At 29.6% G+C, this 15,516-nt stretch overlaps 6 protein-coding genes across 6 annotated transcripts, besides 5 other annotated features; 5 read left to right on the forward strand and 1 right to left on the reverse strand.

The window, feature by feature from the left end:
* Positions 1-74: 74 nt before the first annotated feature.
* On the forward strand, positions 75-1,409 carry CMU_035480 (uncharacterized protein; the record flags this gene model as incomplete). Its single annotated transcript, XM_002141689.1, has 1 exon — positions 75-1,409. One exon carries the CDS (start codon positions 75-77, stop codon positions 1,407-1,409), a length of 1,335 nt encoding a protein of 444 aa, XP_002141725.1.
* Positions 727-748: a sequence feature (AT_rich).
* Positions 1,410-2,139: 730 nt separating the features above from the next.
* On the forward strand, positions 2,140-2,805 carry CMU_035490 (uncharacterized protein; the record flags this gene model as incomplete). The annotated part of the gene is made up of 1 exon (XM_002141690.1): positions 2,140-2,805. The coding sequence occupies one exon, from the start codon at positions 2,140-2,142 to the stop codon at positions 2,803-2,805; it is 666 nt and encodes a 221-aa protein (XP_002141726.1).
* Positions 2,806-3,082: 277 nt separating this feature from the next.
* CMU_035500 (uncharacterized protein) lies at positions 3,083-7,655 on the forward strand (the record flags this gene model as incomplete). Its single annotated transcript, XM_002141691.1, has 3 exons — positions 3,083-3,128; positions 3,196-3,348; positions 3,403-7,655. The coding sequence occupies 3 exons, from the start codon at positions 3,083-3,085 to the stop codon at positions 7,653-7,655; spliced, it is 4,452 nt and encodes a 1,483-aa protein (XP_002141727.1).
* Positions 7,656-8,227: 572 nt separating this feature from the next.
* Positions 8,228-8,276: a sequence feature (AT_rich).
* A 46-nt stretch (positions 8,277-8,322) lies between these two features.
* CMU_035510 (thioredoxin family protein) lies at positions 8,323-10,116 on the forward strand (the record flags this gene model as incomplete). Its single annotated transcript, XM_002141692.1, has 1 exon — positions 8,323-10,116. One exon carries the CDS (start codon positions 8,323-8,325, stop codon positions 10,114-10,116), a length of 1,794 nt encoding a protein of 597 aa, XP_002141728.1.
* A 227-nt stretch (positions 10,117-10,343) lies between these two features.
* On the reverse strand, positions 10,344-12,119 carry CMU_035520 (protein kinase domain-containing protein; the record flags this gene model as incomplete). The annotated part of the gene is made up of 1 exon (XM_002141693.1): positions 10,344-12,119. One exon carries the CDS (start codon positions 12,117-12,119, stop codon positions 10,344-10,346), a length of 1,776 nt encoding a protein of 591 aa, XP_002141729.1.
* A 429-nt stretch (positions 12,120-12,548) lies between these two features.
* Positions 12,549-12,582: a sequence feature (AT_rich).
* A 291-nt stretch (positions 12,583-12,873) lies between these two features.
* CMU_035530 (DHHC zinc finger domain-containing protein) lies at positions 12,874-15,126 on the forward strand (the record flags this gene model as incomplete). The annotated part of the gene is made up of 1 exon (XM_002141694.1): positions 12,874-15,126. One exon carries the CDS (start codon positions 12,874-12,876, stop codon positions 15,124-15,126), a length of 2,253 nt encoding a protein of 750 aa, XP_002141730.1.
* A 59-nt stretch (positions 15,127-15,185) lies between these two features.
* Positions 15,186-15,206: a sequence feature (AT_rich).
* A 275-nt stretch (positions 15,207-15,481) lies between these two features.
* Positions 15,482-15,504: a sequence feature (AT_rich).
* The last annotated feature ends 12 nt before the right edge of the window (positions 15,505-15,516 follow it).

Consider the following 15,516-nt stretch of genomic DNA (forward strand, 5'->3'; position numbering starts at 1 on the left):
AAATAAATTTTTGTGAAACTAGATTACCTCAAAATTTTCATTATTACATGTGAACGTTAAATAAAAATTGTAATATGAGCTCCCCATCATCAGGTAAGAATCGTAGATATTTAAGTAATGATACATACGATCAATTCAAGAAAATACTGTTTGAAAGGGACTTCAACACATGTATTAATACAATAATGAAATTTTACAATGACGGATATATATTTCTAAGTTATGAAGCTTCAGATATCACTATTAAAGATTTAGATTTAAGTATAAATTACAGAGATTCCGATAAAATAAGTGAGTTAAATAAACATCTGTATGATATATGTGGCATTCACTGGTTGAGCTACTTAATTCATTGTTATCTATATTTAAATGATACTACAAATGCATATAAATATATAAGAGAAGTAGAAATAAATTGTTTTAATTTTTTGACACCTATGGACTATGATCCATTAGTGTGGGAGTCATGTTATTCACTAATATATCCATACGGAAGAAGTGGAGATAATGAAAATGTGTACTCACAGGAATCTCAAGATACCAATATACGAAGAGATATATTCTTTTTTTTTCGTATCCATGTTATTCAAGGTAAATTAATGTTTTACAAGCTATGGATACAGAATAATAATAATACAACCCAACAGATTAATGATAAATATCAAAACTATGAATCTTTATATACTTTTTGTCTTGATGACTTATATTTATTACTGAATGAAATCGATATAATATTTAATAATTTAAAGGGAGAATCTTCATCTAATCTTCAATATAGGAAATGGTTTTATAAACTAAAGACTACTAGTTATTTATTATGCTCAACTTTAGTACTACATGAGTACTATCAAGAAGCAATATATATATTAGAGAATTATATACTGAAATACAATCCTAACAATATTCCATGCTTGTCAGTATTTTCAAGACTATGTATTCATTATGGAGATACCAAACTTTTTGAAACTATTTCTAATAGGATACAAGAAATTCTTAATCGTGATGAAATAAGTAAAGATTCAGTTAATATTGCTACTCATAGATTCAATTATGGGCTATTAAATTTAATTCAGGATGATCCTGTAGCTGCTTCACTTGACTTTAGTACATCTGCTGCTTTATATAAAGAATTATCTTTAGGTATTAATTTTGATCTTTCATTATCAGCAAGTATATCTGCAAATAATTTAGCGGTTACATATTTTTACTCTACAAAATTACAAGCTGCAACTAGTTTATTAGAGAGTTGTATATATGGCAATCGTCAAAATGGATCTCGTAGTGAATTATCCCCTATAAGCATCAATAATTTGAAGACTTTATACCAATTTTCTACAGATAGAGATAAACTTATTGAAGATTTAAAAAAAGTTAGCTATGAAACACTTAAATTTGATGCATTTGTTTGATTTTTATCTGAAGTTTTCTTATTTTTTAACTTTGACTTATCCCATATTTTTACATAATACTGTAAAATATCTTGACTATTGCATTCCCATTTAGATGGCTTTGGATAAAGAAAGCTTATAAAGCAGTTATATTGCTCTTCCATGCTAATTAAACAATTAGAAATATCAGTTATAGGTAGTACCTTTTTTAAGTTGTGTGCATTTGCATGAGGTATTAACGTCTAATTATATTTATATGGGAGACATAAAAATAATTATTGAATAGGGATTGAGTAAATTTAATTTCTTAAAATTATTGTTAAACTAGAAGATGATAGGTATAACTATATATTAGAATAATACTTATTACTTCTAAAGATTATTTATAGTAATAGGAAATATACTTTTTTTGTATAGTGGCACATCATTGTCACCTTGCAATTTCTTTTTTATTTCGTGACTTAAGGTAGTATTAGAGAAATTTACAATTAAATAAGATGGCTGAATGACATGTAATTACTTGTACCAGAATTTATACAAATGTTTTAGGATTTGGTATATATTAAAATTTCACCCACTTTTATAAAGGTGTATGATTAAAGATATATTAAGTATATCCGCCCTAAGTATTTGAAGAGGCTGTACGTGTGAAGTGCTTTTTTTACTTTTTATTTTCTGAATATTTATTATACATTTTAAAGTTAAATCAAGGGTTATTAACGTCACTTTTTTTTGAAGGACTATACTTATTATGAAGAAGGATTCCTTAGATAGTGAGAAGCTTGGATTTGAAGCCCTTAAAGACAAGGAGACAAGTAAAGTGGCTCTTAAAAAACTTTGCAAGGAATTTCAACACAACAAATTACTTAATTTATACAATGAGAATGATATGACACGCTTTTTAATAAATGTAATAAATACAATGTTATCAATGCTTGGTTTTCAGGAAGAACTTCAATTATTTCATCGAAAGAACTTTGTAATGATTTTAGCTGTTTTATTTGGAATATATGGTTCTGTTATTGCGAAATTCCCTGGTCAGAAATATATTATACTTTTTTGTGTATTTGGATTTTTTTTATGTATGACTACTTTGTTACTTATTGATTACTATTCTCCCTGCCGTGGTCACTCTATATCATTCTCTCAGCCATCCTCAAGATCTAAGAAACTTTCCGAATATTGGATATATAATAAGGAGGCATACTACATAAAAATATCCCTAGATAGACCTACAGCAGAAATGAAATTTGAAGTTACTAATACAAGTTGTAATATATGTACTAGTGTTAATGTTGGCAAACTTTTCACTGAAAATGGCTATATGGCTATCAATTCACTTTTTAATATAATATCGAAGCTCTTATTGGATATATGGAAAGCTGAGAAAGAACGGAATAGCAAAAAACAGCTTTGAGTATGGATTATGAGTCTAAAATAGTTTTTATACACTTTTTAAATTAGTAATGTTATTAAGAATTGTATTTAGAATATGTTTGCAACTACTAATATTATAATTTTTAAGTTATTTAGAGGATAAAGTATAGGATACATTTTTAAATGAGTATATTATAACAAGTATTTGAGTCTTATTAAGGGTCTTCATAGTATTACATAGACCTTGAGGCGGCATTGCGATATTGACAATTCCACTTTGACTAGAATTAAATCTTAAGTATAATTATATTGGGCAAATGACGAATATCTCTAGCTATACAGAGAAAATAGGAAAGGTAAATAGTAAGTAAGCTATTGGTAACTGTGTGTAATTATTAAGCATATAGATCTTAATGTTTTGCTTTTTTAGATTCGATCATAAATACATTTATAGATGAAAGCAATTTTGAAGAGAGTCAATATACAGGAAATACAGTGCAAAAGTCTGAATTAAATGGAAAATTAGATGCTAGTAATGCTCAGGAATCTTTTACGGTTCTCTCTGCTCTTGATGATCCTGCAGGTAATTTCGACTTTTTTGTATAACTATTTCTAGATTACTAACTAAGTATTTCAGAACTACCAATTGAAATAGAAGGAGTTTGTGGAGTTACTAAACAATTAAATGTCTTAGGATTACTTTCAAATAATACAAACTCTGAGGAAGTTACAAAAAGAAGTGTCAAAAATTTTTCACTACCAAATATAGGACTTGATACAGTAATAAAACTAGGAGATAAATCATATGAATATTCAGGAGGCGAAGAATGGAAACCAATGAGTCCAAGTCTAAGATGGCAAAGATCAATGGCCTCTGAAAATGCTACTATAACGTCATCTTCTCTACCAATACAGAGGGGAAAAATGAATAGTCCAAATATAATAAGGGAACTTGAGAATGAGCTTGAAAAAACTAAGGGAACTATAATTCTAAATTCTACTGGTGAGAAATTTTATGATTATAACTCAGGCAAATATAGAGAGGCAAAAGCAGTATGGACAGATGAGCCCTTAAAACCAATACTTTGCAAAGCACAAACAGACAAAAAGAGTAATAAATATCAAAATCCTGAAATGACAAGGAGTATAACTAATAATAGTAAAGATTCTATATCTAATATTATATATTCAAATATGGATGTACCAGAAGCTAAGATGACAACTATGGAAAAATTTGGAAATATTAAAGTACCTATTAGGAGTACATCTTCAATGATGACTTTTGCAGCTGAAAGAGCTAAGAACTCACAATCAGAAAAGGATAGTAAAATAGAATTAGATATATTAAATATGATAGATCCAATGCAGGATAAAATTTTAGATAAAACTTTATTAAATAACAAATCAGCTATGTCAACAATGGAGAGCATACCTGAAAATATCCCTATTGAAAGTTCAAAATTCAACAATAATAATGAAATTTTATATAAGCCTTATATAAATGAAGAACTTAGAAAAAAAATATTAGGAAAGAAGCTTAAAAGTGGAGATATGAAAATGCAGGGGGCTTTAGATAAAAAAGAAATTAAACAGATTAAAACAAAATTCGAAAAAAAGTATGGAGTAACTCTTAATAATGAGATAGATTTAGAAGTTATTAGTGAATCTCTTATTTCTACAGAGAAATTTAAGAAGCATATTAATGTGACTAAACAATTAGAAACACTCAAAACTTCTATTGGTTGGTTTGATTGTCAAGATAAGGAAAATGAAGATTTCCAATGTATTAGAAATGATGCTTCTGAGAAAAGATCCAAAGAAAAAGAATCGCTTATAAATAGGATTATTGATAATACTACAAGTTATCCTTGTTTTGATGAAGTGTTATTTCAAAATTCATTTAGGGTACAAGATCCAAGTAGATGTAACAAGGTAACACAAATAACCTTGGCTCAAGATGCTACAACTGTTCCAGATTCAACTGAGATGTTACTGGGTATACATAAAAAGCAGTACACACCACCAATATCGGATAAGCTTCCAACAGGTTTACCAGCTCATATTCAAGATCCTAGAATTGTTTGGAAGCAAGAATTTCAATCTATTCCATATGATTCTATAGCTAATCTTGTATCTAAAATTGATCATGGTACTTGGGATGAAATTGAGAATGATTTAGTTATCAATAGCTTTACATCAATGGGCTTAAAATCTTATTTAACATTTAAATCACACTCAAGTATTAATTTAAGAGAGTTTGCATATAATTCACTATATAGTCTTGAAGCTCCCATTAATGTTTCACCAAGTCCTTTACCTCCTTTAGCTAGTCCAAATGGTAGATGTAAACTTGATACAAACACTACAAAACCTTCAACAAACCCTTCAACAAACCCTTCAATAAACCCTTCAACAGCTATAAAATCAAATTATTTAACACCATCAAGTGCATTTCAATTGCCTACTACAGGAAAGTCCCGAATAGATGTAACAACGATTAATTATATCCCTGAATATGAAGCTTTTGAAATGAAACTTTGGAAAAATTACAATTATCCATTACATGTTGCTAATACAGGAAAGATAAAAAAATATAAATTAGGTAAATTTGATAAATTTAAACCGATTACTATGAATCAATTGGTTGGAATGGCAGATATATGGCAAAAAGAAATTGATGCTCAAACTACAGAACAAAAAAAAGGACTAAAATTATTAGAAGGAACTCATGAAGAATCTGCGAGTGCAGATACATATATTGAAAAACTTACAAGTGTTGTACTTGATGAGTATAGCAAATTAGATAAAAAAGATATTAATAATTTATTTGATGTATTAGTTTCAAATAATGTTCCAACTATACCAAAATCTTCAGTAGCTCCTAAAACGAAGTATGATGAATTTGGATATAGGAAAATGGGTATGGTGCCTGGAAGAAGTGCACTATACTCTTTTAAAGATATGAATTATCCTGGAAGACGAATTATGAGGGAGGATTTAAGTTTTGGAAGGAGAAAAAGGCAAGTGAAAGTAGGTGGTCTTAAAGATGAAAAAGGAGCCATAAGTCCAACATTACAAAATAAAAGGAATGTTACTCCTGATAAACACACAAATAAAAATGCTTTGAATGTTGATTTGGATGAATATGCTACAGATGAAGAGTCATCCTTAAGCCAAAGTATCTTACACAAAATAAAAAAACCACATTTGCTTACTCATAAAGGCCTTGATAGAGATGAATTTGAACAAATAGATCAAGAATCTGAATTATATGAAGATGACATATCAGTCTTAGACGAATATTATGATGAAGAAGATGAGTATATTAGTGATCTAGATGAATCTGTTGATTATCACACTATCTGTCGTTCTATTGATGTTACTGAATGGGAGCCGACCAATCTTATACTAACTAGAGTATTATTTAAGTCAATGAAGAGTATATATGTTACATTGGCAACTGTTTTTTTTAGGAACTTTAAATCAAAATACAGAATTGAAATATATGAGCTCGGAGAACATACTATAATTGTGTGGATAGATAGAGATCGTATAAAGTTTAAGGAAAGACTATTGTCTTGCTTTACCTTAAAACAAGATAAATTGAAAGTTAAAGGTGGTATATACTTTACTCCAGATGCAGAAATATCTCCTATTGAACCTTGTGCTGATATCCCTGGGAATTTTGTATTTCAAGTATCTGGTGTGAGCTTGGCTCATATATTATTAAAGAATGAACCAAAAAAAAAATTAGAAATGATCGAGGATTTTACATCTCAAGTTAATCTTAGGAAAGAAGTTTCTTTTTATGATAGTGAGGATTCAAATTCTATTAAGGAGGACGTAAAACAAGAAGTAGATAAAAAAAAGAGTATTCATGGAGGATTAGAAATTAACACTGAAAATGATAAGATTGCCGAAGGAATTAATATACAATCATTCGTTCCTGCTATGAACAGCAATGAGATCACTGGAAATAATACTATTGCTATATTAACTACTGATATAAAGCTTCAAGGTTTAATGCCAATTGCACTAAAAGGAGAACCTAAAATAACCGTGAGATTTAGTTTAAGACGTGATAGACTAGTTTTATGGAGATCAGTTAGATGCCAAATATGGCGTTGTCAATATATTGATCTATGTTATAAATATAATCTAGTTCCAGCTAAAAAAGTTGTTAGTTATATTACAAATGCATTTTCAAGAGTTAGACATGGAGCTCCATTGGATATGAGTGGTATTCCCTATCAATATGAAATATTTTCACATTGTTTAAATATAGCTTTGGTGCATCAAGAACCTAAAGAAATCTCATTCAGAGGCTGTTATATGAATGATGAAGGTTTATCTCAAATTTTTATTTTATTGAAACAATTCAAAAGCATTTTTAAGCTAGATTTTGGGATCAATGATTTAACAATTAAATCTGCACCATTAGTCTTAGAAATTGTACGGAATTCCAAATGTAAAAAGTTGTTATTGGACTTTAATCACTTTGGACCAAGCAAAACTAAAAGAGACTTTGCACAATTTCTTAGACACTTATTATTCTCTTGCGAGATAAAAGTATTGGATTTCTCAAGAAACCGTATTAATGGAAGATGTATTGATTTTTTTGATACGATTATAGGTAGCTTACCATTTAGAAATAAGACTTTGGAGAAGTTAATATGGTGCTCAAATGATAATACACAACCTGAAATTGAGACATTGGTACTTGCATTGCAGCCAATATGTATTTCTTTAAATATGGTTGTTGTTGGAGGTAATCCAATAGAAAGAGTTGATGCAATAAAACGACGTTTTAAGCCTATACAAATGTCAATGGAAGATCTTACAGTTGCTTACCTCAAGACTGAAGAAAGGGAATCCTTGGATCATGATTAACAAAAAAGACATATTAGAAGTATTATTAATCAATTTAATTGGAAAAGTAATTATATTTGTGATTTCATTTAATATTAGATACATAATTTCAATGATATATTGTATATATAATGATCTTTCAAAGTCTTTTTTTTCTTCTTTTCTTTAAAAGTATACTATCCTATTAAATTATATTACCTACTTCTTTAACTTTGACATTAACAAAGATCTTGGAAAAACTGCTCTATTATTAAGTCAATATAATTAAGTTTTAGTGGATATTTAATATCTACTAATTTCACTACTATTACATATTATGGAGAATACTTCATGTCACTTTTTTTTGGGAATTTTAGTTCCCATTATGAAGATTGAGTAAAAATACAGGAGTATTATTATTTCACCATAACCTGCTAGTAAGACCCCTGTATTTATTTATATTAGCTTGGTAAATCCTTATATCCACAAACTATCCACTTTTCATAGCTTTCACTTAAGTTTTTTACTAGATTGAGCTGATAGACGGAAACTAACCCGCTACGCAACATAAAAAGATTTAAAAATTGGAAGTTTCTTTTCTTTCCTCCTTTCTCTTTTTTTTTTTTTAAATAGATTTATTGTACAAATTTCATAATAAAATTACCCAACTTCTAAATTAATTTAATATACTACAAGATATTTGGTTGAAATGAAATTATTAGCACTCTTAACTCATTTAATCTTAGTACCATTTTTATCTGCAACCTATATTCCAAACCCTATAGATAATATAAATGGAAATTTAAGTAGTATTTCTTTTAGCATGAATACTAATGAAAGATTAGAAGCTAGCAATGTTAAACAATTGGGTTTGGTAGATCTAAAAAACTTCACATCGGAAATTGCAGTTGTACTTTTTTATGTTCCATGGTGTGTATTTTGTCGTGAGATACTTCCAGAATTTGATAAAGCTGCTAATATTATGAAGGAATATAATATACCATTTGGGAGATTAGATGCTAATGATAACCGTCAAGTAGTTCTTTTAGAACAAGTTCCGAAATTCCCAACAATTAAGATATACTTTGAAGGCGTTGGTCACTACTATACAGGTATTTCGAACTCGATTGCAATAGTTAATTTTATAAACTCGGAATTAAATAGAGACTTCCATATTTCAAATAAAAAGGCTCTGGAAAATTTTATTGATAGAAATAATTCTGGTGTAAAAATCATTGCTATTATTAACTCTACATTAAACTCTTCATTACCAAAACCAAATATTACTAATGAACATGAATCTAATGATAATAATTTAAATTCAAATATTCCAGCATACTTGAAAATTTCTAGAAAGTATCAGCATATTCTATTTGGTCATACATATACAAATAACTCGGAAGTTGTAGAGGTACTTTTAGGCAATAGCAGCTCGTATACTGATAGTTCTACAGTACCATTAGCAAGTGTGTCATCTAATTTGATTATTTATACTCCTTGGAATAACCATAAGGATATATTTGGAAATTATACATCTGAAGATAATGTAGATACTGGGCGTGTAATAGTAAAATCTATTGACTTAAATAGCCTTGAAGAATTAGATATGCAAGTGCGTAAATATGAATATCCACTGATTATTAGGTTCGTTCCTTTAGTTACTCAAAGGCTATTCTCTGATGATAGACCATTGGTCTTTCTATTTTCATCTGAAAATGATCCTACTCATAATGAAGTCATGAAGAGGTTTCAGAAGATAGCTAGAAAATTTAGAGGCAAGCTATTATTTATTCATAGTAGCACTTCTTTGCCACATGAGAGGCGAATAAGGCAAGTTCTTGCTAGTGATGATGAACAAACACCCATTATATCTATTTTAAAGTTTTCTGATGTAAAAAATAGAGATTTTAAGCTGAATAAAATCCCAATGAACCCTCAACAACCACCCTTAGTTTACAGATCTAGTATATCTGGTAAAGGTTTACTTGCAGATTCTATATTAGAAAACTTCATCCAAGATTACACTTTAGGCAAACTCAAACCATATTTTAAGAGTGAGGAACCACCTCTTGATGAAGAGAATAATGGACCAGTTCGTATTGTTGTTTCCACTACATTTCAAAGTGAAGTTTTGAACAATGTCAATCAAGATACTTTTATTGTATTTTATGCTCCCTGGTGTGGTCACTGTAGAAAACTAGAACCAGATTTTAATGTTCTTGGTCAAAGACTACATAATTTGAAGACCTTAAAAATTGCCAAAATTGATGGTTCACAAAATGAAATTGAAAATATTCATATTCTTGGTTATCCTTCATTAATGCTATACCCTGCGAATAAAAAGAGTGACCCGATATGGTATGATGGAGATAGATCTGTCCATAATATGATAATCTGGCTTGCATCTCACGTGACTCACCAATTTGACCCCGAACCATTCCTTAATCCGGATAATGCCTTTGAAGATGATGATCTTGACATGTCAAGAACCGGTGAGTTATAAATTCGCACTAAATTCCTATATAATAAAACACACTAGTGGAGGTATATGATTGAAGTATTTATAAATTAAGCCCTATTCTCAGTGACTATTCACATTTTTTTTTTATGCAATTTTTGTAAGATATAACAAGCTTAATTCACATCTATTAATTTTATATTGCAAATGATTATTCATTATTACTTATCTCTTAAATAAATATTTACTTTTCCTTTATATTTAACCAATATCTATTGATTTTGGATGTTGAGATTTTGTTCATTTTCCTTTTGTAACACAATATGTTGACACTTATTACTAATTGGGAAGTTTTTTTTAAGTACATGATATCCACTCAATTTAAAAATATGGCCCATATTACTAGTATAGGAGTTGCTATTCGAATATAATGTACTTAAACCAGAGTAGTAGCTTGAAATTAGTTTTCCACGGCTAATACTATGGTTCAAATGGCCCTTGCAGCAAACGCAAGTTGAACATTTACAATATGAGTAAAAAAGGCTATTTTCATCGCTCTCACAATATGAAGTGATGTTTTCATCGGTATTTTTGGCTATATTTAATTTCATCACGCATCTTAGGGAATAATCTAGATGCAAGTATTGATAATCTGAAAAAAATCTGTGGGATAAACAGGATGTTGCTGATATTCTTTTAGAAGGATTTTTTTCCAAGAGTTTTTTCATTAGATCTATAGCATCATCTAATAGTCTACTCTCATCTCCATTTAGTTGATCTTTCATGTGATCTCTAAGCTGATTCTCCATCTCATTAAAATTAAATTTCAGAATTTTTTCGGTTGCATCACAATTTACCTGATGGTTGCATTCTATCAATCTATGCCCAGTTAGCAACTCATAGAAAATTGTCCCAATAGACCAAATATCTACTTTCTCGTCGTATTCATTGTGGATGTATATTTCTGGTGCAGTGGCAAAACAAGTACAGCAATGACCTTTCAGACGTCCATTTAATGAAATACCTGAGTTTCCTAAGTCACATATCTTTATTCTATAAACATCCACATTTAAATTGCTAACTAAATCAGTAAACATCAAATTTGCTGCTTTTAAGTCACGATGAACAATACCTCGTGAATGCATATGATCCACACCTAGAATTAGTGTATGCATTAGCTGTTGTACAGTTCTAATTGGAAGTCCATCTTTGTATCTAAACCTTAATAATTGACGAAGTGTACCCCCATGAAGTAATTCCATTACAAGATACTCTTTATTTTCAATGTGATTTTGGAACCAATCCAGCTTTTTTACAACAAAATTACCCTTGCACCTTTCCAAATATTCTGCTTCGCGAGAGAGTGATCCAGGGGTTTCACATTTCACTGCTACAAATTCTAGCGTCCGACGATTCAATCCAAGGAATACTTCACCATTTCCTCCTTTACCAAGCGATGCTTCTGAAAATATGAGATAGCTCTTTTCAGTTTCTGATGCCCAATTCTGTGCTGGTGAGTTGTACTGGTTTTTATATAGACACGATGAAGAAATTGCTTCTACTCCTGGCAATGTATGTGTTGTTGTACTTGGGGGCTCAACTGATAAAACTTCTTTTGATGATTTTAGCGTGTATCCTACGATATCTACCATATTTTGGGATTTTAAAACAAATGCTATATTACACTCAGTAGGTTGTGATGTCATTATTCGGAGCTTTGTTCCAGAAGTAACAACAATAATATCAGGGAAAGAAGGTATAGGCATATAAGTCCCAGTTATTGAATCCTTATAAAAATATTTGCATGATTCAATTTTGTTATTACTACTTTTTCTCGTTAGCCTAAACTCCTTATCTTCACTTTTTACCCATAAATCAAAGCTACTTGTTACGTTTTGTGGGGGATCTGGGTATGATATATCAGTATCTGTTTTGCCATCTTTTGGTCCAATTCTATATCTCACATTAGCTTTAATAGTATGAATTTGAACAATTGGACTTATCTGCAATAGAAAATATATATAATCCGATTCCTTTGATGTTAACATTTCTTTCATTTGTTGCTCTTGCATTACCACATCTTATTAATGAAATTAACTAGCTATTTTGCCAGTCTATAAGAGATTAATGAATTTAAAGGTTTCAAATACCTTCAATAGTGAAGTATTTGTATTAAGAATACTTGAGTAAGCTATTCCAAAATCGAAATTTTCAAATCTAAAAATTGTTTGTAAAAAGGAACTATCTCTTTAAAAGTGATTCCACGTTTTAAAGATAATTTAAAGAGTATTTATCAAGTATCAAATCATTAAATCCATTTTCAATTTAACATATAACAGTATTACATAAAATGAATATGCATGTAACACGTGTCATCTGATCTGCATGCAGGAAAAAGTACTTATACCGGCATGACAATATTGCCACGTCATTATCACGGAGCTAGTATAGATTTTTATAAGACTTTTTTATTCTGCATAATATTTATATTATTATTACTTTTATAATATAGTTAGCATAAAATAGACATACATCAATATATAAGGTTGGGTAATCAAAAAAACTCTGCATAGCCACATGCAAAATATATTTTTAAAAGATGTACTTTTTTCTTAACCAAAAAGCACTTAATTCTGCATTTAAAAGCCTTGTGGAGTCACAAATGACAAAATGAGACTTCCCCACATGCATAGGATTGCGCGAATAATCCAAAAATGAGGGGGATAATAAAAGTAAGAAAGTGTGCCTTGAAAGCAATAATTTGTGGACAAGACAGACATTTTAGTATCTTTTGAGAAATAAATGGAGCTTTCTCAAAACAAAGGTACTAGATTATTTGAAGCAGAATATGCTTCTCATGAACTAGCTATTGCTGCACAAAGAAGGGACAGAAATACTTTACATTTTATTATACAGCAGCTAATAGAAACAGGAAATACAAGCATTCTGAATGATTCAAATACTTTACATTGGACCGTATATTATCAATGGGATGACGTTACTATACACTTGCTGAGCTTAGGTTGTGACCCTTTTAGAGCAGATATAAATGGTGATACAACTTTACACTATTGTGTGAGGTCTGGAAATTTTTCAATGTTAAAGTATTTTTATGAGAAATACAGTTCAAGAATATTCTCAGTTAAGAATAGGAACAATTTTGGTTTAATGTTAACAGCAGCTTCGGAAAGTGTTGAAAATAAGGTTCAGGACTTACTTAGAATTATGGAGTGGCTCTTTTTACAGGGTTATACACTTGAGGAGCAAGATATTCTTGGACAGACACCATTATTTTGGGCTATTAAAAGAGGGAACTGCAGTTTAGTACAATGGCTAGTAAGTCACGGAGCAAATTTAGGACACAAAGATCACAGGGGTAATACTATTTTGCATGCTGCATGTGTCAGTGAAAGTGAAGATACAGTTCAATTTCTGTGTGATTTAGGGGCTATTCATTTATTACAATGTAAAAACTATGATAGTTCTATGGTTGGAAATACTGCATTTCAATTATGTTGGATCAAACGTAATTATTGGTTGGCAGTTTCCTTATACTTCTGGTACTATCATAACAAGCTTTTTGGAACAACAACACTAATAAGAAGCCCTTATGCGGTCTATTACTGGTTTATTGCACTTTTTAATTTGGCCGTTGTACTTATTATGAGAAATACTATAAGTAAATATCAAGAGTATATGGCTGGGATAAGTATGGATCATTATTATATTTGGTTTGGTGCTTTTGTAGTTACACAATTGTGTTGGTTTTTAGCAAATCTCGGTCATTCAAACTATGTAAAATATCCACTATATCCCAAGAGTATATCGAAATTATCTCATGACAAAATAAAAAAGTTGGAAAGTATAGCTTTGTACATACCTATAATTAGTAATTCAAAAGTGAATAAATCATCGAGTGTATTTCAGCTAATGTTAAAAGAAGAGGAACAAGTTAAAATTAATAACGATTTAATTGAGTTAAATCGTCAAATATTTAGTGGAGAGTCTATTGGTTTAGATATTTACAAAAATACCTATAATGGGTATATTCAAAAACTTATAGATATATCTAATGAGATAACTTCTTTAATGTCACTAGTGGCTAAGGAAAGACAAAGTGTTCATAAGAAATTATATGTAGATATTGTTGATGGTAATCAAATTATCAGTTCTGCACCAGTGTTACCTAAAATATGTGTAACATGTCGTACTGAAAGACCATTTAGAGCGCATCACTGTTCTGAATGTGGTTATTGTATTCAGAGATTTGATCATCATTGTGTATGGATTGATACTTGTGTTGGACTTGGCAATCAAAGATCATTTGTTCTCTTTCTAATGTTTTTATTATTCACATTTTCATGGTATTACTATTTGCTTCAACAATACTGCTCATTAAGGTTTTTATTTGCTACTACAATAAATAAAGTTACAAATACGCCATCTAATATAAACAGCTGGTTTTCGCTGCAAGGAAATGACTTATTTACAAGTAATAATGACTTTGGGATTGGTGTTTTTGATGGATTGTATTACTTCATGGTATCAGATCTCTGGTTCTCAGTAATTATGCTGAATAGCATTACAAATATTCCATGGATGGGATTTGTGATTTATCTATTCGTTAGACATTTAAAATCAATGATAACAAATGTCACTTTTTATGAATATTTAAAGAAACCAGATATAATTAAACAAAGATATAATGGTTATGATATTGATGGTTTTTGCTTTGAATTACAAGATAGAAATCTCTTTACTGGAATTAGGAGTATATTTGCATATTGTATTAAAAGTAATGCATGGGACTATAATGACTTCTTTTCGAATAAGCAACACAATACTACAGTACCCCCTGTTTCAAGTTTACTGGATAGTAGCTTTCCTTATCATAATATTGCATCGAATGCACAAAGTTCATATCGAGCTGACGATATGATAAGTTCAAGCTTAACTACATCTAGAATTCCTATTCAGGTAAATTCAATGCAACATAATTATTCAAATGTAAATTCTGCAAATTACTATCAATTCAATTCATACACCCATAGATAATATTTTAACTACTTTTATTAATAAACAATGCTCTATTCGTTTCAAAAATATTTACAGAGATAATTTAATATAATTATAAAGTGAATTATCTTATGTCTATCAATTGATCACAATATTTAAACAAAATTTCATAATGCTAATTCCAAAATTTCGTTCATATGCAGTTTGCTTTGTGATCTTTACATTAATCTGAATGAGTTAATTATAATATATTAGATTGGCTTATTATATAGCCTGGATTTTATTCATAATATTTGGCAGTTATACTGTAGTGAACTTTGCTTTTATATAAATAATTCAGCTATTATGAAGAATGATCTTAGTAACAAACTGTATTTGTACCTATTAATATGACTTTAAATAATATTTAAAATTTTAGGGACGTTTTAC

This window comes from Cryptosporidium muris, genomic scaffold (assembly GCF_000006515.1).
Source record: "Cryptosporidium muris RN66 scf_1106632373425 genomic scaffold, whole genome shotgun sequence".
Taxonomy (NCBI): domain Eukaryota; phylum Apicomplexa; class Conoidasida; order Eucoccidiorida; family Cryptosporidiidae; genus Cryptosporidium; species Cryptosporidium muris.